The sequence below is a fragment of the Melospiza melodia genome, chromosome 4, assembly GCF_035770615.1.
Source record: "Melospiza melodia melodia isolate bMelMel2 chromosome 4, bMelMel2.pri, whole genome shotgun sequence".
Classification (NCBI taxonomy): domain Eukaryota; kingdom Metazoa; phylum Chordata; class Aves; order Passeriformes; family Passerellidae; genus Melospiza; species Melospiza melodia.
Genome location: NC_086197.1, coordinates 19,300,242 through 19,323,451, shown reverse-complemented (window position 1 = coordinate 19,323,451; position 23,210 = coordinate 19,300,242). Strand labels below are relative to the sequence as shown.

The 23,210-nt window shown below is 43.3% G+C and overlaps 1 protein-coding gene across 1 annotated transcript in view; it reads left to right on the top strand.

The window, feature by feature from the left end:
• The first annotated feature begins 12,038 nt into the window (after nt 1-12,038).
• The window catches only part of TMEM178B (transmembrane protein 178B), a 221,734-nt gene continuing 210,562 nt past the window's right edge, over nt 12,039-23,210 (top strand). Inside the window, exon 1 of the mRNA XM_063154111.1 lies at nt 12,039-14,104. Within this exon, the coding sequence (XP_063010181.1) occupies nt 13,723-14,104 (382 nt within the window). The 5' untranslated portion in view covers nt 12,039-13,722. The remainder of the gene's footprint in view (nt 14,105-23,210) is intronic.

Below are 23,210 nucleotides of genomic sequence, written 5' to 3'. Positions count from 1 at the left end.
TGCTTGCAGAGCACCCAGCCAGGGTTAGCGTGCCAGTGAGGCAGCACACAGACACTCAGGGTGGAAAATCAGGGTCACAGCAGTCAACAAAACCACAGCTCAACACATCTGCAAATTTGCAGAGACAGAGAATGATCTGGTTTGCAATCCATGGACCCAAAAAGTCTTGCTCACCTTATCTGGGACTCTGTGTCTCCCTGTATTCTGCCAGGGAGTGTAAACTCAGCATCCCCACCCCAAGGTCTTCCCAGTTCAAATGAGACTTGGCATGCTGAGGGAATGGAAGGTTGCAGCAGAGACTGATCCTTCCATCAGACAGGAGTGGGTGGGTTTGTGATGAGCTGAATTCGATGGAAATGCTGCTAGATCCTCCTGAGCTTTTTGTTGCAAGCAGAGCAAAGTGTTTGGACTTGTTAGCAATTATTAACAAGGAAATCAGTGGGAGATGGGTGAGTGAAAAAGCTGAAAACCCTAGAAAGGAGTTAAAGGAGAGTGACATGGGGTAGAAGACAACATGGGCATTCTCTGTACAGGGCCTGTTGTGGAGGAAAGAAATGAAGGGAGTGGAGAGGCATTCATGGAACACATGCAAAGCAGCCAAAAAAAGAGGAAGAGACCTCATGATAAAGTACAATAAAGACCTTTTTACCAATAGTTGGCAGTAATTTTGTCTGGAGTTATATTTTTTGATCAATAGTGATCTGTTTATCTAGTTAATTCATCTTGTGTATGTATTTTATTTATAACTGAATGACAGCTTTAAGGCAAAATTTTGACAAAATGCAACACTTGATCCATTGTCTGTTCTGAGAAGGCAAAGGTGTACCCAGAAAGAAAAAAAAGATCCTGGTGACAGTTTGCTCATTGGTGCTTGTTTATTGACATTTAGAGGAAAGCCGAGTCTGAACTTGTAGCATTTGATCTTGGAAATGAGGCATTTGAGCAGTACCTGTATGACAAAGTGATCAACTTCACTCCTAAGTCTTATGCTTAGAACTATAGTGCTGCAACATGATCTCTAACATTTTCTTGCTATAAATACTGACATAAGGGAACAAAATCATCTGAGTAAGTAAAAGGACCCTCTGAGCATTTGGTGGAACTGCACTGGCTACCTGCATGCCTAGAGATTATTTGTTATTCCTTATGTGTTCATGATTAATTGTCAAACTTCAACTGTATTTTGTTGCACAGTGATTCGTGCTGAGCCACAGAGACATCTGAATTTCAAATCCCTCCAGAGAGGATGTGTAGTGTTAAGAGACTGACAGACTTTGGGTGGGCATTTGAAGGATATTTTGACTTTAAAGTAATTCATCAAACTAATGCTGGAATGGAATCCACAAAGATGTCACTATTAAGTACTGCTGCTCCACCTATCCAACGCTGGGAACGCTTGGAAGGGAGATGCAGCAGAAGAGGAAAACAGAAATTATTTCCCCAAGCCAGTTGGCATTTTGGGTTTATTGCTTTCCCCAACAGCCAGGCTGTCGAGGCAGCCTTCCCTCCCCCTGGGGAAAGAGAGCCAGTGCCTTTGTCTCTCGTGCAGTGCCCTCGGAGCGATGCCTGGGATGATATTGGCAGTTCTGCAGGGGAGCTGCAACACAGCCATCTGTAATGGGAGGGGAGCTGTCCAGCATGGCAGGCACTGCACAAGGCTGAGCAGGCAAGGGGTGCTGTGCATCTCCACACACTTCTCTGTTTGTCATTCAGACTGACTAATTTGGAGTTCAACCATATGTTATAAATGGTCAGGGATAGGTTTCAATGAAGTACTTGAGACTTAAGAGAGGGGATGTTTCTCAGTGGTTAGGTGAAGGGTTTGGGAATTGGAATTGTTGAATCTTGGGGTTTTTTTTGCAGCTTGATTGCTAACTCACCGAGTGACCTTGAGCGAGTTAATTAACCTATCTGCCATTTAAGCCCTCTGTAAACTGGGGAAAATAATGTCTGCTTCAGAAATGGGTTGTGAAGATTAATTGATTCTTAGAAATGCTTCAGCTTCCCCTTGTGGAAAACACTACAGAAGTGTTGTTGTTACCTTACTAACAACATGCACATAAAACTTTTAAAGGCAACAGTAACAAAGACACATCTTTTTTGGCTAGAACAGAGGATTGCAGAGGGGAGGAAAAAAAAAGGAAAAATATTAAAATGACAGAATCAGCAAAAGAGAAGAAATAATGAAGACATCTGGCTCACTGCTGATAAAAGCTCTTGTAGTTTCTCTTCCATCATTCCTTGCAACACTCATCTGAAAGGACATCCACCAAGGCTTTCAAATGGGGTCAAAAAGCTGTTCATCTCTAATTCTGTTTGACCAAGTGTGAAAACAGAGTGAATAAAAATGTTCCAGCAATAGAATTTTCAGGAACAAATCAATCTCTTAAACATAAAATTCAAGAAGATTAGTTGGGTCTGTTTAAGTTCACATTTCTGTTTCTTCAAGCTGAACTCTTCTCAAGATACTGTCCTGGATCTAGACCCCTTGGGTTTGTGAGCTGGTGGTTGCCCAGAGTTTCAGCAGATTTTGGTTTTGTATATTTCTGTATATACTTTGTATAACTATGTATTTTGTTTATAGTTGACCTCTATGGTGCATTTCAATGCAGATTTCTCTCCATGTTTTCCTGGTTTAGGTCCCTCTTTGCCTTAGGATATCTTGACCAGTGCTGATCCCAGGATTCCTGGTGAGGTCTTTGGGAGCACTCTGGATAGCCCCTCTGGCTGCCTTGATTTCTGAGTCAGCAGATTTTTCCAAGATCTGGCTGGGCTCCCAGGTACCCAGTAGTGCTCTTTGTAAACCTAAACATCATTATTCAAACTGAGTCTTTGAAGGCAGAGTTGTGGAAACAGATAATAGTTTTGGTTTTAGTTTGGAGTTCTTTGCTGCAGTCCTGGTGAGTGACATGAGGGTGCTGTTAGTTTTATAACCAGAGCTGCTCTCTAGAATTTGCCTGTCTAGAGAATCATAATCAATCCTGCATGCACTTCTCAGCCTCAGTTGCTTCAGCCTGTAAGAAACATTCTATAGAGGCTTTTTTGGGTTCAGTTCTTTCTCTCTGATCTTGCTAGTACCCAGGCGGAGTAAGTTGTGCTCCTACATAAGCTTTCTGGACATTTGTTCCTTTTTTCCTGACAAAACTTCCTTCTTCAGATTTATTTCCACGAGTCTCAAATTTCAGGGTTTTTTTTTTTTTTTGTTTGCTTGCTTGTTTGTGTTTTTTTTTTTTTTTTTTTTTCATTGTCCTTGGGAAATTTTGTTTCTTAGTCCTAGAAGCGTTATTTCTCTGGTAACAAGTAAATTCTTACAGACCAGTTTCTTTATCATGGACAATCAGAGTATGGGCACTGAAGCTTGGAACTCCCCATGGTTTCTTGTTTGGTGGGTACTTACTGGAGGCCAATGCAACAAAGGGGAATAAATGCCTGCCTTTCATGGCCCAGCAGTTCTCACTGGGACAACTTCAGAGGACGAGGTGTAATTGTGATATCACAGTTCTGAGGCATGAGGTAGGGAAATGAACTGCACAAATAGATGAACTCTGAAGAACCGACTGCTTTATTTTGATGCAAATATACTCGGTGATAATAAATGAAGAGAGGTAAATGCAAAACTGTTGAAGATGGCAGCATGCTTGTGTCTAAATAGAGAGTTTATCATCCTAGATGTCAGCTGCTTTTGCAGCAACACACAATGTACTTTTATATACTTTAAAAAAATTATTTAAATGAAACTACTCTGCTGAGACTTCAAAGTCTAATAGAATAGATGAAGACTGAAGTTTTGCTTCTGAGTTTTGTTCCAAAATGAAGTAGTGCTTTTAGAGAATATAATTTTTCCAGGCAGGTGCTGGTTTTTGTTTTGCTTACTGGTTTTTTCTCCAGTTGCTTCTGTGATGTCTTCTTATGATGTATGAATTCTGATTTTTAATTAATCATTGTTCTTCTTTTGTGACTAAAAGAAGCAATGAATTTAATTGATATCTGAGAGCAAATCACAGGTGTGATACACTCACTATGAAACACCACATTGTCCATCTACAAAGGCTGTGGCACTGTCTTTCACTGCATTAGCTCACAAAACACTGCTGGTAGAAACCACGTCCAAAAATCTCTCTGGGAATGAACAATGTATTCTGAAATCTGTCAGAAGTTTAGGGAAGGTTGCACAGTGTGGCTTGCCAGGTCAAGCAAACTAACAATACTGCAGATGCACCTTTACATTAGGATACCTAGATGAACTACAAATTGATGCAGTACAGAAAAAACAGAATTAATCAGACTTTAATATATTGAAGATCAATGTGTTAGATGTAACTTTAAGAATAAAAGCACTTCTTCCCAAATATGCTTATTTTTGGCAGAGAGAGGTCTGAGCTTTTGCTCTCAGTCAGTACTCTTTGGCCCTAATATTCATCTCTGCCATCCTGGATTCTTCTTGCTATTTCTATGAGAGTCACAAGGTCTATGAATTTTAATGAAGTGATATCTCCTGTTTTCAGCTGAGCCCAATGGTGGTGATGTTGAGAACCATCTTGCTTTCATAGCTGGCTTTGGGCAGCAAGTGACCTTGCTGTACAGCTCCTGCATTCAGAGCAGTGTCACCTTCTCACTGCAGCAGGCAAGGGGATTTTCCTGCTGCAGGATTTTGGGTGGGAGCCTGAGCTTGATGTATCCAAAAGGGAAACAGGGGGAAGCCGAGATGGGCTTGAAGGAAGCAGCAGTCCTCATAGCAAGACTTTTGGGGAAACAGGTCTGATGGTGTGGAAGCCTGTCCAGCTCAGAGGAAAAGGAGCTGTAGAATATGGAGATGTTGGCTGCCAAGCTGGCAAGACAGTAAGCAGGACACAGAGTGGCTGCTGTGCTCTCAGAGAGCAGCAAACTGAAGCTGAATCTCTGCTTGTGAAACCTGGGGGAGCTAAGATCTGCTTTCTCTTGTAGAGAGATGAATTTGAAAGAGCCTTGAATGCTAAATATTGCCCTTATGCTTTAGCTGTCTCCCAGCAGAGCTTTCTCTTTCTACAGAGGCTTAAACTTTGCAGCTTAGGCCTTTTCTTTTTCTTTAAACCTTTCTTGTTTCTCCTCTGTTATTGGAAGCACTTGAGTGTTTACCCAGGACTCAAGAGACCTGAATGGCTTTCCTGAGTATTTGACTTCAGAACTCAACATGTCAAACATGGCATGAGCTACATTTAGTGTCGGAAACCAGGACATCCCTCTGACTGCCCTGGAGGGCTCGAGCCCCTGGCAAGGAGCTCAGAGACCTTGGCACAAAGCCAAATACATCTGTGCCTTTGATTTTAACCCATGGAGAAAATTACTAACTCTATGTGAAGATTTACAAGCCATGAGAGTTTAAGTAGAATGATGGTTAGTTTGTCACAAGGTAGAAAAGTAGAATTTTGGGGTTTTTAGAATGGGGGTTCAGAAGACTAACATGGAGGGATTTGGGCATGCCTTATCCTTCTCATTTCTTCTTCTTAGCCTTCATCTTCTGTGTGATGGTGGGACTTTTGGATTGGTTTAGAGTAGAAACACACTGTCTAACATAGGTGATAGGTATTTGAAAATTATTGTAAATAAAGTACACGTAGTTTTTAGTATAAAAAGATCACACCACCTCTAGGGTGGTCAGAGTGCCTCAGACTGATTGCTAGACAGATCTCAGCAGGTCAGGAAAAGAATGTTATAGATAACAGAGGATAAACAACCTTGAAAACCACAGATGAGGAATCCTGACTCCTTCTTTGATGTCAGGGCTGGGAAAAAGAGACTTTCTAACACCTTGGGGTCACCTTGACCACAGAAACCCTGAGAATTGAGGTCCTACCACGTGGCTTGTGGGGGAATAGAATGTAAAAAAATAAAGATAGTGCAGAAGGTAATCTCACCCCTAAGGAGTTGCAGCTGCACTAATTACCAAAGATTAGGGACAGGCCTGCCCTTAACAAGGCACAGCTGTGTCCAGTGAGGGTGAGTGCTATAAAAGAGTGGGTTAACTAGACAAGAAAGGAGTTGGAGCTTGTTGGCTGTGCTGTGGAGAAGAAGGAGTCAGTGCTGGGAGTAGCTACCTGTGAGAAATCACTGAGAAGGTATGGGACTTTTGCAATAAGATGATAACACTGGCTGAAAATGCTAAAGCTGCTGGCAATGCCTTCAGAGGTGAAGTAGTATGTCCCAAGTCCTTCTGCAGTTTAGCACAGTGCCCGTGGATACACCACTGTGTGGAGGCAGTGCAGAGGTTCAGGGATAATGTTTTCAGCAGGCTGAGTTTGCCTAGCTGGCCTTGTTTTCAGTGCCTCATAGCTCTGCTAAACTCCAGCTGCTTGGGCTGGCATTTCCCAAGCATGATGTCCTCATTGGGCAGTCCAAGGAAAAGTTTTGTTTAAAGTAGTTCATCCTTGTTTTGCCTGAGCTTAAAAACATTCCTGGAGCTGTTCTCATGAGGAGCAGTGATTATCATACATAGCCATGTCCACAGTGCAGCCTTAGGTTGTTAACAGTGATGTGGGTTTGACAGATGACAGCTAAATAGTGAAGAGTAAGTTTTAACAGGAGAAAGCAATTCTAGTGGAAAGCCAACAGCCTTTTGTTTTGTCTTTGGCAAAGCAACATGATACTGTGGTTCTTTCTATCTGTGCACTATTTTTTACTGGTCTCTGTGTGAGACCATTTAGCGTTGGCCATTCCCTCTGCTTTATTGAAAAAGATGATATAGGACTTCTCACCTGCCTGTCCTCTTGTCTTCTGCCCACCAATTCATTTTGCTTCCTCCAAGACCAAGTATGTTCTTTTGATGGTGCATTTCATTCAGCTCCTGACCCCTGATCAATTTTGTCTTAGCTCCTGTGTGCTTCCCCTGTTCATCACAGCCTCAGGTCAGTAAATGAAGACTCTAAGGAAAAAACCAGAATGAATATTGCCTGTGGGCTGCTGTTCACTTGTGACTTGTGGTCACGAGGTAAAATCCTTGATCCCATCCTGCTTTCTGCCCAGATTCTGTTTTCATTCGTGGTAGGTGTCAGATGAACTAGGACTCTGCAGTCCTGAGATGGTGGCTGTTTGGTGGACTGTGACCGTGTTCACAAGGGTCTTAGGATGAGGGAAGAGATGAGGGTCTGACTCCATGTTTCAGAAGGCTTGATTTATTATTTTATGATATGTAGTATATTAAAACTATACTAAAAGAATAGAAGAAAGATTTCATCAGAAGGCTAGCTAAGAATAGAAAAAGAAAGAGTGATAATGAAGGCTTGTGGCTTGGACAGAGTCTGAGCCAGCTGACTGTGATTGGTCTCATGTGGCTGTTTGTAATTAATGGCCAATCGCAGATGCACCTGTTGCATTCCACAGCAGCAGATAATCATTGTTTACATTTTGTTCCCGAGGCCTCTCAGATTCTCAGGAGAAAAAATCCTAAGGAAAGGATTTTTCATAAAACGTGTCCATGACAGTGGACAGTTTGGAGGCTGAGTGGTGAGCCTAGCAGATGAGGACAGGCAGGAAAAATCATGGTCTCGGGCATTTGAATTGATATTGAAAATTGGATTTTATTTCACCCTTTGTGAAATGTGCTGTTATGAAACTTGGTGACTCAAAAAAATGACTTTCTTCCCCACTTGTGTCCATGTGGTCCCCATTTTCTTTGTGTCCACTTTCAGTCACCCATGACTGATTTGTGGAAATACTGCCCACTGTGCCTGGAGCAAAAGGGGCTGTGAGCTGTTCTCTGAGGAAGGAAGGTGCTAAGTACTCTAGAAATTTAGGTTCCAAGCTCCTTTAATAGAGTACCCAAAATACACTGACATGTTTGAAAATACTGCCTTTTATCTCTGTCCCTCAGCAGGGAGCTGTGAAGATAAGTTCCTTGATGTTTGTAAAAAAACCCCCCAGCCCTCCAACACTACAATTAGAGCACCACTATAGAAAAGCCCATGAGGAAATTAATCATTCTGTATGCAATGCAAGATCTGGATGCTCTGCAATAAATAGTACATGCACCACACATTGGATGATAAGGATAGGAGAAAATTTGAGTAGTGTTCATTAAGTGAGCAACATTTCTCCTTTGCACTGTAAAAAATGGGAGGCCCATGGAAACAAAAATTGTGTTATTAAAGATTGTATCATAGTGTGTTTATATGCTGGGCAAATTAATGCTCTGTGGGTGATTGGGTGATTTTAAATCTGGCTTTCATTAACTTGCTTAACTTTGCTATCCAAATGCTATTTTTTTTTTTTTTGGGGGGGGGAGAGCAAAACCAATGTCTTTGGGGAGTTGCCAGTGAGGAGGACAGAGGACATCCAGCAAGGTGCTGTTGTGTGCAGCAAGATATCAGTGTGTGTGCACAGCTACATGAGTGTGTAGACAGCTGTGTGCCTGTTCTCTGTGTGTGTGTGTAGCCTCTGTTTATGCAGCTGGCTGATGCTTCCCTTTGAAAAACTCTTTTTCTATTAAAAAAATAGAAGGGACATTGGCAACTGGTTAATATCTGGGGTTTGGATTACAAATTTTATATGGTGTTTTGTGGTTCAGATCTTCCTTTACAGAGCCTCTTTTTGGTTCTGAGTCACCTAAACACCCCAGATCTGTTTGAATGATGGGTCAAGTGATTGTGGGAGTTCTCATCAGATGTTTTTATGGTAGCATCTTTTATGGCTGTGTTATTAGAAGGGCTGACATGCTGAGGATTCCCAGAGACCAGTCTTCAAGGTGCACTGGAATGATAAAAAATATTAGTAGACATAATTTGTTATATCTGTGTTTGGTTTGATTGCTGTCTTGTGTTTGAAATCCTGTAATTAGGGCAGCAGACTGCCTCCAGAGCCAGTACTGCTTCAGGTAATTCAACACTAGGGCGAGTTCCTTTGGCTTCAGTAGGTGATTATTTACAAAGAGTGAAGGCTGGAGCCCATGAAAATTAAACATCACCTCTGGGCATCTGAAGATCACAGGGAGAGCAGGGAAATACTGAGGGTCATCTCTCCCTGTTGAATAACTGAATTAGAAGTATAGATCCTCGGGAATGGGCAGCACCTTGGCTTGCTCGATCCCCTCCCCCACTAGATGGCACTGAATTCTTTTTCTTTAAACGGGAAAAAAAAAAAAAAGGACGAAGGAAGAAAAATATGGTGGAGGTCATTTTGATGTAGAAAAGACCCCAAAAAACCAAACCAAAACAAAACGGACGAAGAAAAGCAAATTACAATCGGTTGTGTATTTACTCAGTCCATTTACTCTGCCGTTCCCCTTCCTAGCTCGCACCTCTGTGTGCCTTGTAGAGGCGCTGGCTTTGCTTTTGTGTCTGGAGCTCTCTGGGCGCGGGAGGATGCTCGGGGAGGCCGGAGGGAGCAGGGCGGCCCTGGCTGCAGGGCTCTGTCCGCAGGGAGCTCCAGCGCACAGGGCTGGGCACAGGGGCACTCACCGGGCTGCGCTCGCCGTCCCGCTCCTTCAGACACGCTTTCCTGGGCTCTCTGCCTTTCTCCGCGCATCACTGGAATCGTAACCCGCAGAAAGGAAAGCCTCGGCTCTCACTCCGTCGCCGAAACTGCGTTTTCAGCCCCTGATTCATTTAAGAGCCGTGAATTAGCTCCCTGTGCGGAGATGTCCTTAATTCCCTGTAGGGAGCGGTTTCCATGTGGTGTGCCCAAGTGTGCGTGGAGGGGTTGTGGGGTTTATTTATTTATTTATTTTTAAATGTCTTTCTCCCAGCTTACATTCATCGACAAGGATTGGTTTTTTCCCCCTGTGGTGAAGCAGGGGTGGGGTGGGAGGAAGGAAATTTAATAATGATCTGTTTGTGCTGAGAAGGGGCTGTCTGTAACAATCCTGGTTAGAGACATGGGGAAGGCTCCTGATGCCTGCAGCAAGCAATATTCTCCCTCCTGAAAAAAGATTAGGGATGATGATGAAGGGAAGAAAATCTTTAATTCTAGCAGTTAAAGAGGAGCTAAAATCCAACAATTTCTTTTATAGTTATATGTTTAAGGTGACTTGTAGACTGCATCTGATAAAGCTACAAATGCAAGCAAAAAAAAAAAAAAAAAAAGCATAGAAACTGCCAGTAAAATGCCTTTTCAGAGAAAAAGATAAAACCTGGAACTGAATGTCAATTTTTGGCTTTCAAACCCAGGCTTAAGAATGAGAAGAGGGAACAAGTCTGGCTTCTTCAGGTAGGAAAGTCCTCCTGCCCCAAACTGTCTTGCCGTCTTGGAAAACCTGGCACCTGGACCTCCCTGGGTCCAATCAAATCTTGACTCTTTGGACTGTAATCCTTGTTTAACAAGAGGGAAATGTCTTGTGTGTGATTCCATTATATGATTTTCCCATCCTCTCACATATCTTTGGCCAGCACCATGAGAAAAAACAGTTCTAGTAGCTGGTTCTTCCATTCTGCTCTTCCAGTTCTGTTTAAACTGAATGTTTAGACAAAAACCAATTTTGTTTTCCAGTTCAATATAAATAGAGAATAAACATAGCAGGCAAGGTTTTGTGCTTGAACAGAAAATCCAACAATCAGCTGAAAAATATGGTTGGTAAAATTAGGCCTGTTCCCTGTTCTCATCCTTCAGCTTGGGACTTGATGCTAAAAATTGACAAAGAAATTCAGGTGCATTTTCATCTCTGCGTGGGTGTGACACAAGAAACCTCGATATTCGTCATCTTATAGGAGCCAACAGCTTTTTGGCCACAAAACTCTAAATTTAATCTTTGAAGAGACAACAAGTATGGCTGCTCCAGGCCCCCTGTAACATCTAATTCTTTTCATCTACTGACATGTAGTTACTTGGAAAATCCAGTTATAGAAGTGGATCCATCTGTGCTGAACTATTTTTAAAAAAAACCTGAGATCCTTAAATATTGGCTGTTATTATTAACAACAAAGGGAAGTTACTGCAAAAAAAATTAAACTAGTCTCTTTTTTCAGGAAAAGTCTTAAATTTACCTAGACCTTTACAGATACAGTGAATGTTCATAACACAACACTGAAATTTTGCAATACATCTGGTTCAGTAGATGCAGGTGATTATAACCTTTATGGTTTGGATGACTGACTTTTCTTTGCCAGTTTCATAACCCTGTGAGGTGGTTAGAGAATACAGTACATTTCACACAAAAAATGGTTTAATGACACATATATTCTTCCATAGCTGCAAATCCCAGTTGATATGGACCCTGGTTTTGCCAGATAAAATGGGAGATACTTTGATTTTTTCTATAATACAATTTGGTTTAGTGCCAAAAATTATGATCCAGCCATATGGGTTAATTTTTTACTGATGCAGCTGTATTCCACATGACAATCCAGGTATGTATTTCTGATACACACAGAGCTGCCACATCTGCTCTCCCCACTGGAGCAAGTATAATTTGTGTGGCTAGGGTTAAAAGTTAGCAAAATCCCAGGGCTCTCCTCCTGGGGCCAAGAGCTGTCACCAGTCCCAGAAAGGCTGTGTTTATTTTAAATTCAGATGACACAGCTTGGGGTTCAGGGGCCAAAAGCTGGTGGGATCCAGCACGGATGTAGATTTTTGCAGCATACATCTGTGGGGAGGCATTGGGCTGTGGACTTTTTGGTGCAGTAGGAGCAGCTGCATTCTTTGCCTTGCATGCTGTGGAGTCAGTGGGAGCCAAATATTGGTTGGAGCTGACTTGGTTCCTCTGTCAGCTGCAGGATGCTGTGGTACTCACAGGTCAGGATGTGCCAGCTCCCAGCCCTTTTTGGTGCAAGGGAAATGACCATGTGTATTTCTTTTTTTAAGCACTGTGTTTCAGAGTCTGGAGGCCTCAGCTCTGTGGATCACACAGAAGGTCTAGAATCCAGGATTTCTTTCAAGCTTGTTCTCTCTACTATGTAGCAGGTTGGGATTTATTTTTTGGTGCAGTGAGAAACGGCTCTGCTTGTTTTGGATTTGGTTGACATAATGTAAGGGCTTGTGATCAAGAATGATCAGGATCCAGCTAAATCCAGGTTTTACATTTTCCCCTCTTAAGAGAGTAAGGCTTCGACATTTCCTGCCTGGGAAGTGGTGCAGTTTATCTTTAAGGAGGATAGAGAAATAAGAAATGAGTCTCACGTTGCATGGGTGACATCACTGGCTTTTGGCTCAGCGCTCTGTATGCTCGGTCTGTAGGCTTCGGCCAAGGCTGCAGGGCTCGGTGTTTGAACAAGGAAACATTCCCAGGTGTACAGAAGATTGGATTTGCCATTATTTGGGTTAAAAACGGTGAAATGAGATTTCTAAAGCTTGGGGACTCCAGCTCGCCTTCTGTTGCACTTGATCTCTACAAGATGGGTGAGTTATTCCCATTAAAGAGAAAGGGAGTGAAAATTTAAGGAGAGAAAAAAAAAATGTCTGAATATATAACTACCGATGCCGGGGATACGATCCGTACGAAGCTGCTGAGCTAAAGAACCTCAGCTCCGACGAGGAGATCGGGCCATATGGCAGAGAAATGGTGCAGCCCTAAAGCTGTTGACAACAGTTAGGGGCTGCTCTCCTCTCCCCGTGTGAGGTGTGTGGCTCCCCCCCACCTCCGCCCCTCCGCCCCGGTTTGTTTTGGTTCGGTTTCCCCCGACCTCCCTCCTCCCTCCTTCCCCTCCCCGTTCCTCAGCATCCTCTCCGCCAGCCGTAGCCCTGCCTGCCTTCATCTTGCAGATGGCTAGCGTGCCGCCGTGTTAGGAAAACTGTGCACAACACATCCCAGCGCCGGGCACGGAGGAAGCCTTGCAGCTGCCGGCGGAAGGGGGGGCAGCAGCGTGTCTGTGTGTGTGTGTGGAGGGAGGAAGGAAGGAAGGATGCCGGGGCCCAGGGCAGCCCCCCGCGCTGCCTAGCGGGCCGGCGGCGGCTCCTGCCCGGCCCGGAGCCCGGGCTGCCCGCGAAGGGAAGGCAGAGCCGCGATCGGCTGCCCGGATGACAGCGCCGCCGACTAAAGCGGGAGAGTGAATGGCAGGGCTGGCAGAGAGAAGCCGAGGTGTCTCCGAAGCCAGGATGCCAGCGGCTGTCGGCGAAGGCTGCTGAGGGAGAGAGCCGAGCGTGCCCGCGTCCCCTGAGGCAGCCGGGCAGGGGATGCTTTAACCACGATCTCAAACAGCAGCAGCGGCGGCGGCAGCGACAACAACAACAGATTGCTCCCCCCCTCCCGCTCCCTCCCTTTCGACCCCGCTTTAAACCCAAGCAAGTGACCGACCGTCCAGACGATGATGCTCTTGCTGAGCCGCTGACAAAGGAAAAGCGAGTCACCCATTCCTGACACCGGGACAACTGGCTGCCTGCGAGTGGGAGATGTCAGGCTGTTGAACTTTTCTGTCCTGTGATGATGCTGTAGTGATCTGAAGCCATCTCTTCTGGGTTTCTGAGCGGGCCAGATTGAACGAGATTAATGGACTGATCAGCCATCGGGTCTCTTCAGGGGCATTCATCCCTTCAGCCCCTGCCACTGGGGTGCTCGTGGTGAAGGGCTGTGTTTCTCCTCACCAGCTCTCCTCTGCAGAGGAGAAGAGGCAGATGAGACTCCAAGACTGCCTCCAGGGCAGAACTTTGTAGTGGTCTCAGCATCCCTCTGCAGCGTGGATGTGAGCCACGGGAGTTGGGGATGTTTGAGGCGGTCTGTGCCAAGTGACACCCAGCAGCTGCTCCGCTGGTTTTTGTGTGCTCTCACCCCCAGTGGCTTTGCCTGTTGTGAAGATGTCCATGGTGTTTCTGTGAAGCTGAGGCATGGCTGCTGGAAGGTTACTGCTCTATGCTGGCCTCTCTTTAGCTCTGTGTGCCCTTGGCATGCTGGCTGTGGCGATTTGCTCTGACCATTGGTACGAAACTGATGCCAGGAAGCACAGAGAGAGGTGCAAGAGCATCACTACTAAGAGAAATGATCCTGGCTTCATTTATAACTCCAACAACAACCTGCCTCTCAGGGCCAGCAGGTCTAGGTTGGACCGCTGGGAAGGGAAACTCCTCTTGGCAAGGAACAGGAGGCAGATCTTTGCTATGAGCGCTGTCGACGAGTGCAACAGACAGTACAACTCCACCAACATGGGGCTCTGGAGGAAATGCCACCGACAGGGGTTCGACCAGGAGCTGGAGGAGCTGATTGCCAAAGGTAAGGGCTGTTTTTGTGACCAGATGAACGTGCCAAGCGCTCCTGAGATGAGCAGGGGCTGAGCAGAGCCATTTGGGCTCACAGATGGGAGCTGGCGTCTCTAGCCAAGTGCTTCTCCTTGCAATGGGTGAACTGGCCTGGCTGGGCACTGCTTCCAGAAGCACTGCCAGGGCAATTCCCCACAGGATCTCTACTCCTGGGGTTTGGGAGCAAGAAGGCAATGAGGGTGAGAAGACACACGCCCCAGAATATCTTTTTCATGCCTCTCTCTCTAATCTGGATGTAGTCTTCCCATCACCATGGTATCAGATTATTTCCACACACAAATAAGAAGCATGCATAAAGGAGACACTGTTGCCTTTTTTTTTTTTTTTCAGTTTGTTTGACCCTGGTGGCTTGGGCAAAGTACATAATATTTTATTGGAGGCTACATGTGTCTGTGTTTCATCGCTGCTTTTCTGAATATCCCATCCATCCTGAAATACACCATTTGCAGTGCTCACATGTAGGCTTTTTCTATCCTCAAATGGAGAGTAAACAAAGAGAAATGCTAAAGAGCAGGAGGAGACCCAGCTTGCTGTTTACACTGAGCTATGCTTTGGAATATTTTCAATATCTACAAAACATTACATGAATTTATTGGAAACGAATAATTTTCTCTTGGGGTGGTGATGCATCTGTTTGCCTGTAGCATTTTTGTGCTTTTTTTTTTTCCTGTCTTTTGGTCCTTTGTCTTAATTGCTCCCTCAGGGTAGTGACTGAAGGTGATGGTCATTTTGCCCCAAATGTTTCTTTGATCTGAAGTCTAGGAAAGGGGATACATGCATAAACCCCTAGCTAAACAGAAGATGCATGTTTTTGCAGGATGATGAGGGTTTCAGTAAAGGATGAAGGCATCTTTGCTGCCCACAGCACGGTTACTCTGTACTACAAAATAACATTTCCCTCCCAAGGTTCTTCTGTTGCAATCAGAAGATTCCCCATTGGTTTATTTCCATTGTAGTGAAATCATTGCTCCTCGCACAGTGCCATCTTCCAAAATACTTGTCTTCTAAGAGTGTTCTCTATCCCAAACTTGCTTGATAGCCTTCATTAATTCCCTCCTCAGACATTACAAGTGGAATTACTGCCTAAAGCTACTTATTCAGGAGGGGGGTTCTCACACGTGTGCCCATGTACATGTTTTGTTCCACATGTTTTATGAGTGAGCACTGGCTGTGAGTAGCATGGTAGAAACTTGTACCAAACCAGTCCAAGCAGGTGGTGTACCTGGATCACTGCTTGGGATCCTGCCTGTCTTTCTAGGGACCCTTCATATCCAGCTGCTATTTAACAACTCCTAGGAAATAGATTGGGGTCTTCAGCCCCATTTTTAAATGACAGGTGGATGTGTCAGAAGCCTGTCAGCACCCAGACGCCCTGCTGCTGGTTTCAGTGCCAAGGGAATGATTCCTGTTCTCCATCTAGGCGAGGATGGTGTGTGCTGGGCAGGCCATGGTGAGCTGGATTGCTCTGCCACGTGTGCTTGCTGTGCTCGGGGCATAAACAAATTCAACCTTGACAGCGGGCAAACATGTCAACAGAGCTTACCTTTGCAAATGGAGCTGTGGTTATTAGAGAGGATTTTCAGCCTGAAATAAGTGGGAGTCTTTCCTCTTTCTCCACTTGGCTTGTCCTGGGAGCAGGAATGTCCATTTCTCCTGGCAGAAACAGCTGAATTTCTGTGTCTCAGGGTTATGTGTAATGGCAGTGTTACCCTGCTAAGTGTTACCCACAGGGAGAATGTGACAAAGCAAGATGAGGTGGTTGCATGCAGGAGAAGGTGGTCTTTGAAAGATCTTGCTGTAGTCTTGTGTTCATGTGTGTGGAGTGTGCTAACTCTAAACACCCAGCAGGTAGCCAGGGGTTCCCTGGGCCCAGTGCAGTGAGTGTCCCTGCACACACACCCTGTGTAGCTGTGGCTCCAGATGGCCAGGCAAGCCCACTGCCCCAGGTCAGATGTGCAGCTTGTGCACGTCAAGGAGCTGTGTGCAAATATCTGGGTGTGTCACTCCTTGCCTGCTCTAAGTGTTTTCTGATACACTTCTAGGTTGTAGGATGAGAGAAGTGCTTGAGGAGGGAGACTTGTAACATTAAACAGCAGCATTTCAGTTCATTTGCTGGCCTTTCTGGGGTGAGGATCTGTCTATGCTGTAGCTCTCAGCCATGAGGAAGAGTCACCCATATAGAGGTATAGCACATATATAAATATATATATGCTTTGGCACCTCTAGACGGAAACACAGAAAAGGCAAGTATAATGGCAATTCAGTAAAATAGCGTTTGACTTGCTCAGAAATAAAAATAGAGATGTTTCCTTTTTGACCCTCACTTATATGGTGAAAGTGAAGTAAGTGTTGCTGCTGTCTAGTGCTGAGAAGAGCTGTGAACTCAAAACAAGGCAGGTATTCCAGGTACATACCAACAGGATATATCATGAAGGTAAAAACTAAAAGTAGTTTTCACTTCCATGACAGATCCTTTTTTGGGGTTTAGGAGCTGCAGGGATGGGTGTGTGGACAGAATACGTCATGTGCAGGTGTGAGGGGCTGCAGATATTCCCTGTGTAGTGTTCAAATAACCTGGCTGGGGCACATATCCTTACACAGATGAAATCACTCTCTGAGATCCAGGGCAGATAACTTATAAAAGAGGATGAACATACAGCTTTAACTCTTATTCCTCTGTTAATTTAATGTAATATACCTCTTGTAGAAGTGGATAAACTAATGCAGGCTCTGGCCTCAAATATGGTGTATAATGTTATATATAATTGAATGTAAATTTTATTAAGTCTTTTGGTTTTTTGTTTGTTTGCTTTTAAAGCTGGACAGAATCTGTGATCCATTTAGTTTAAAACAGATCCTACATTTTTCCCTAGGCAAGACTTCCAGTATTGAGAATGGTCTATTGAGATTTGTCTATCAAAGTATAACAAAAAATGGTCATTAAGAGCCTAACTAGCTTTGCAAATACCCTGCAGTTATTCTGCTTGTGAACTCTGCTGAAATTAATACAAGCTATAGGCAATGGCTTGTGGCAGGATCAGGAACTGTGGTACTTGGCAATATTCTGATATCAGTGATTTTAAAAACCAATTCTGTTCCTGAATAGGTTGGGCCACTTCTGTAATTCTATTCTGTATTTATTAATTTTTACTTTCTGGGAAATAAATCCAGACCTTTGTGTTGGATTTAGCTAGAAAAGCTGGAGATCTGTTGCTTCAGGTTTCTTATATATAGGTATAATTGATAGTAGTACATATACAAAATAGTTGGTCCTATTTTTATTTCTCCTATACTCTTTTTTGTATTTTCATAGAACCCATGTGCATGTTTTAAACAAATACAATTAGGTAAATAGGCAGTGAATTAAAAGAGATTGTCACAAGTAAGAATACTCAAGGAGAGGCAGACTAGCATGAGACCAAAGGAGTATTCTAAAGTTCCAGCAAAATTAGGCAGTTCATTTCTTCTCTTTGACATGATGAAAAAAAAAAATCAGAAACAACAGAAATTACAATCAGTAAAGAAGTTATTGGAGTTGAACATGCAAACTGAGGTCTCAGTCTTGCTAACTTTTCCTCTGCTGAATAATCTGTATTTCTGGGAATGGACTGCTTGGACTGAGGGAAAGCACTCTGATACAGAGGGACCAGTGAAAAAGAAAGCCAATAGAGCTGTTCCTCTGACTCTTTCACATCTGATTGAGCCTTTTAGAGTCTCAGGACCAGAGTTTCACTCCTGATCCCTAAAGCCTTGCAGAGTCAGGAAATGCTGGCTCTGGGGTTGTTCAGCACAATATTCTAAAACCCTTCCAATTCTCAGGTGTTTCTCCCTCACAAACTGAATAGCCTTTGCTGCTGGAGGCTCCTTTGATCATAGAGCTCACCCTGTCCCATCATATCTACTGTTTTCCTGTTTAGCAGGGAGTTTCTAGCAAAAGCAGCAATCCCTCACCCAAGCAACAACTCTGAGTGAGCCAGCCAACTGCAGGGCTAAGCAAGCAGAGAGCTGGAATGCAGGTGAGTGTCTGGAGAAGGCAGAGTTTACGTCCTGCTTTGGCAACCAGCAGCTCACAACTCCTTGTGCACGACTTGTAGTGAGCCAGAAAAAAATGGGGAGCCACAGAGTCTGCCTGCATCCTATGGCAATGCTGCTCAGATGCTTTCCTGCAGTAGTTGAGAGGAAAACGAGAAAGGAAAAAAGGGAATTTCATCATTTAATTATAAAGGTACAATAAAGTAGATGAAGAAGTTGCACAATAACCAGAGTCTGTTCCATTTAGACAATTACTACTCAGAGGACCTTTCATCTTGCCTTTGGAAGGCTGCCAGTTAAATGTGACTGGATGGGGCTCTGCTACCTGCCATTGGAATCCAATTTTTATTTAAAAATCCCCAGAATTTACAATGACCTTGTTTTTCCAACCCCCCTTTTACCTTCTTTCTTTTCTTCTTTGCAAGTCATAGTAAATCCTATTTTAAAAGCATTTTACTGTGAGTATACTTAGCCCATGCCACCACTGAAAAAAACCCCCGAACTCTAAATAATTCCTGTGCAGCCTACCTCCACATGAAAGAATAGGCAAGATTTCTGAGGTGAAAGCATTCTCTGGTTTGGTTTGTCAGAGGCAGGGCATAACTGAGGAAGAAAGGCTTAACAGGACTACTCCAGCCATCACTAGGGATTATTTATACACAAATGGAAAGAGGCTACTGAGAGAGGCTACTTGCAGCTGTATCTAGCTGCAAAGAGCAAAAAGATTTATTTTTGTTAAGATTCTTGCAATACCTTACAATGTTCAAAATTTGACTTTTAAAGTGCAATGGTTTTGACAGGTAAATTAGGACAGCCATTTTTTCCATGTATCCTTTATACATTCAAGACTCAAATGCATTGTTTAAAATATGTGCTTGAAATCCCAAATGTTTTTCAAATGGACTCGTTAAAAAAGGGACTTTATTGAAGTCTGGTTTCTGATCCTACAGAAGTCAATAGTAAATGTTTTATTGAATATGGTGATGCAGCAAGTTCAGGCCTTTAGTGTTTCCTTTGAGGTTAAAATTGTCCCTGGGTAGAAAGGCCAGTGCAAGGTCTGTGCTCCCTCCTGTCACAGCTGGAGCTCTGCTGGAGGCATCCACTGAAATTCAGGCAATAGACAGCACTGGAGTTGAATCTTAGGCTATCCAGGTACTCAGTTTTGCAGTTTTTGATGCTGAAATTCTTCTTAGTCAGTTGATTTAAGACTGGAAGTCAAACAACTGAGATACAGCAAAGCCATCCTCTTGTTGAGGGATTTTCTAAAATCCTTTAGTGGATGAAATCACTGGTTCATGTGTATGAGTTCCAGCAGGATTTGGCCCATCATATCTTGAATAAGCAGTTTAATATTTTAGTTGCATCAAATTTAAATAGCAATTCATGAACAAGTTTATTTGCCACAAGTAAGAAGAACCTGACACATTCCTCTGACACATCTGGGATAATTAGTTTGATAATATATATCTGCTAAAAATAATAAGAACATATATGTAATTTGAAAGAACAGCACCTGGTTTTGATCATGAACTTTTAAAGGGCAAATTTCAATCAAGTTCTTGGCTTTCAAACAAATTTGCCAGTGAAGACAAATGGAAATTTTGCCTGAGTAAAAATGACAGGATCATGCCCTTCTCAAGAGAAACTGATGTTTGCAGAGCTGCCTGCAGGACTGCATGCTTAATTCCTGTTCATTTAATTGAACATCCAAATCCTTTTGAGAAATCTCAGCAGTTTTATAATTTCTACCTACTGCTAAAAATTTGCAAAAGCTGTGGAGGAAAGATTTAATATGGGTGTAGTTGTGTTCTATTCACTCTAAAAATAAAAATTTGAAAGATAATTTTATTTTAATAGAGATGAAATGGTCTGAACTATTTTGTCATCTCCTGCAATAAAAATCCATATTAATATTGCTTTTTTGCATTGAAAAAGTATTTCTGTGCATTTAGAAAAGGTTCAAGAGGGGAATGAGTTAATTAACTATTGCAGAACCTTTGTAGATAAGAAGCCTTTCTGTTTGTAGGTTTAGCTGAAATAATGACAGTAACTTATAATGTGAGTTACTTAATGGCTCATTGCTCACAAACTGCTGCTGGAACTCTTTACTACATATTTACCTCTTTAGGACCAAAAGAAAGAAATGAGATGGTGTTCTTAGTCTTTAAGGACAGAATAAATAAATAATGTGGATTCTGGAATCCAAGTTCCCTTAACAGATCATTCAGACTAGAATCCACTTAAAAGAAAAGAATATAAACTAACACATTTTCCCTGCAGGAGAGAAATCAGAGTAAAAAAAATGGAAATTTATCCATTTTCTTTCTCATTAGGCCTCATTCTTTTATAAATAAATATTCAGAACTGCCCAGCTGAGCCTGCTGAAATCATAATCCTTTGTAGATAAGTACCAAAATAGATAAAAGAAAGGTAGTACTGCAGTTAGGGCAGGGGCTTACAAAGCCAGAATTCAGTCCAAGCTCTGCCATAGTCTTTCTTCATGACCTGAGGCAAGGGACTAAATCTCTCAGACCTCAGCTCAGTAGCAGTATAATAGGGATTTCGTTCACTTTTATTAATGCCAGTTCGCATTCTGCCCTCAGATTTATGAGCCTTAATCATGGATCAGAAATCACGGATCACAAAAATGTCCCTGGCCTTTTGACATGTGGCTGCACTTTAAATATTGGCAGTGAATGCAGCCTTATGAGAGAGTACAGAGAGACTACAAAGTAATTATGTTCACCATGAATGGTGTGGCTTTAGAACACCAGGAGGCAAACCACATTCCTGTGAGCACCACAAAATGTGGCATTCCTACACATGTGCAGTTGTAAAGAAGGATAATGAATAAGAAGTGTGGATGCTTACAGGATAGTCTTCCAAAGATTGAGGGATGGCACCAGAGAAATCATGGGTCATGTCTGCTTGAAATATTAATAAGCAGGTGATGGGGATTGACCTCTTTGGGTGGCTGTAGGAAGAAGTTGACTTTTCCTTAATGAAGACAAGTAGATTACACTAATGAGATAGATACAGGGACAGCAGTCTACAGCTGCTAAGAGAAATGACGTGGTCAGAGTGATGTGTTGGGAAAATTATATTTCTAGCAGCATCCTAAATACATACATGGAGGGCAAGTTCACATTTGTAAAGGTCAGAAAAAGAAATATTGTGGTAATAAAGGCAGGAGGTGGTGAGAGCCTGGATGGTAAAAGGATATGCAAACCTTGGACATCCCCTGGATCTATATCTATGGTGAGAGAGATGAGATGAAAATGTTGCTCCAGTTCTGGACCAGAACGACGAGAAAAGTAATAGCATTGTCTGTGATGATCTAGAGGGGAATTACTGAAGAGAGTATATAGTAAAGAAGGAAGAAGGCCATTAGGGACTGTTATAATTACAATAAGCTGAGTTTGTTATATGTGTGTCCATGAAGAAATATTAGAGATACTGTGGGTATGGACCTAGGAAGACAAGTCTATGTTAGAGGAGTGAGCTTGGAAATTTCTCCATGGAGATCAGAGTGGAATCTATGTTTGCACTTGAAATTATCAAGGAGTGAAATACAGAAAGAGAAAAAGAGAAAAGCCCCATGAACCCCAGCAGATCTAGGAGAACAAAAGTGTCTTCTGGAGGGCATGCAAAAGGAGCAGATTCAAAGGTGGTGCAGTAGAAGTCAGTAACACCACGGTAACTGAAGAGAGACACTGCTTCAAGTTTAAACAGCACAAGAGACTACTGCAGGTAGCCAGTGTGCTGCAGCAGCTGAGAACAGAGTATTCAGACTGTGCTGAAGATTGCCCAGTACATAAAGTAAAATTTTAGTAGCGGTTGCAAAGGAGAGGAAGCCACAGTGAACTCCAGGCAACTTTTGTAGCTGGCATAGTCAGAGAGGTTGGTGAGGAAGGGAGGAGAGGAAAAGACATGGTATTTATAGGGGAAAATAAATGTTTTAAGATAAAACAGTGTTTTAAGATGAGACTATTTTGAGAGGAAAGAGATTGAATGGTATTTGTGTTATGAGAGTAAAGAGGCAGAGGGGTGTGAGAGGTCAAGGCAAAGAGAGAGCAAGAGGGCAAGAGCAGCTGTAAGGAAAGGCAGGAGGCTGGGTAAGACTGGCTCAGTGGCAAATAAAAGAAAGGAATAGAGCCACATAGGAGGTTTTCATCTGTAGGAGAGAAGAATGGGGAAGGAGTTGTAGGAAGGCAAGAGGAAACAGAAGGCAAAGCTTCTGGAAGAGGAAGAGCATGGTTTGTCATTTTCTCATGGAAGAACCAGGTGAAATCCTGTGTGACAGCTGAAGTGGGGGCTGGAGGAGGCAGGAGGGTCTGAGAATGAGCCAAATGTGGCTAAGAGGTGATTGTGACTGTGAGTCTGAGATTTAACTGTGCTGAGCCAGAGTAGTAAGCTAGGAAATGAGCAGGACTTAAATGGGGAAACCATGCATTTATAGAGGAGAAAGGCAGGAGGGTTCCCATTAGAGATGCCCTGCTGTGAGACATAGCAAAGTCCAGCTGGGATTTGGGGTATAGGGCAGGAGTAGCTAGGGGAATGCAAGGCAAAAGGTCTGTGAATGAAAGAATGCAGCATGGATAGCATCTACAGGTGGAGAAAGGCAAGGAAAGATAAAGAGTGATAAAAGAATGAGGGCAGGCAACAAGTCCTTGATGCTGATGATCTCAGGTGACAGAAAGGCCAAGGAAGCTTGAAGTGGTGGCTGGTGCTTGTTGAAAGAGTCCAGGGGATTGTCCAGGTGGTGGAGGAGAAGAATGGGGGGAAATCCACAGGGTTCAGGATGAAGCCCTGCCTTTTTGGGACTGACTGGAGCAAGCAGAGTTGTACACTGAACAGAAGATGCACTAAAATGTACAGCTTAAAGAGCAGAGAAGTCACTACCACTGACTCTTGTACAATTTGCTCTGCCTTCCTGCTGTGAGTTTATCCTGTGTACCCTTACAGAGGTGTAAGCATGACTCTCCCCAACAGAGTTCAGCAAGTTTGTCCAGTGCTTGCAACAGCCA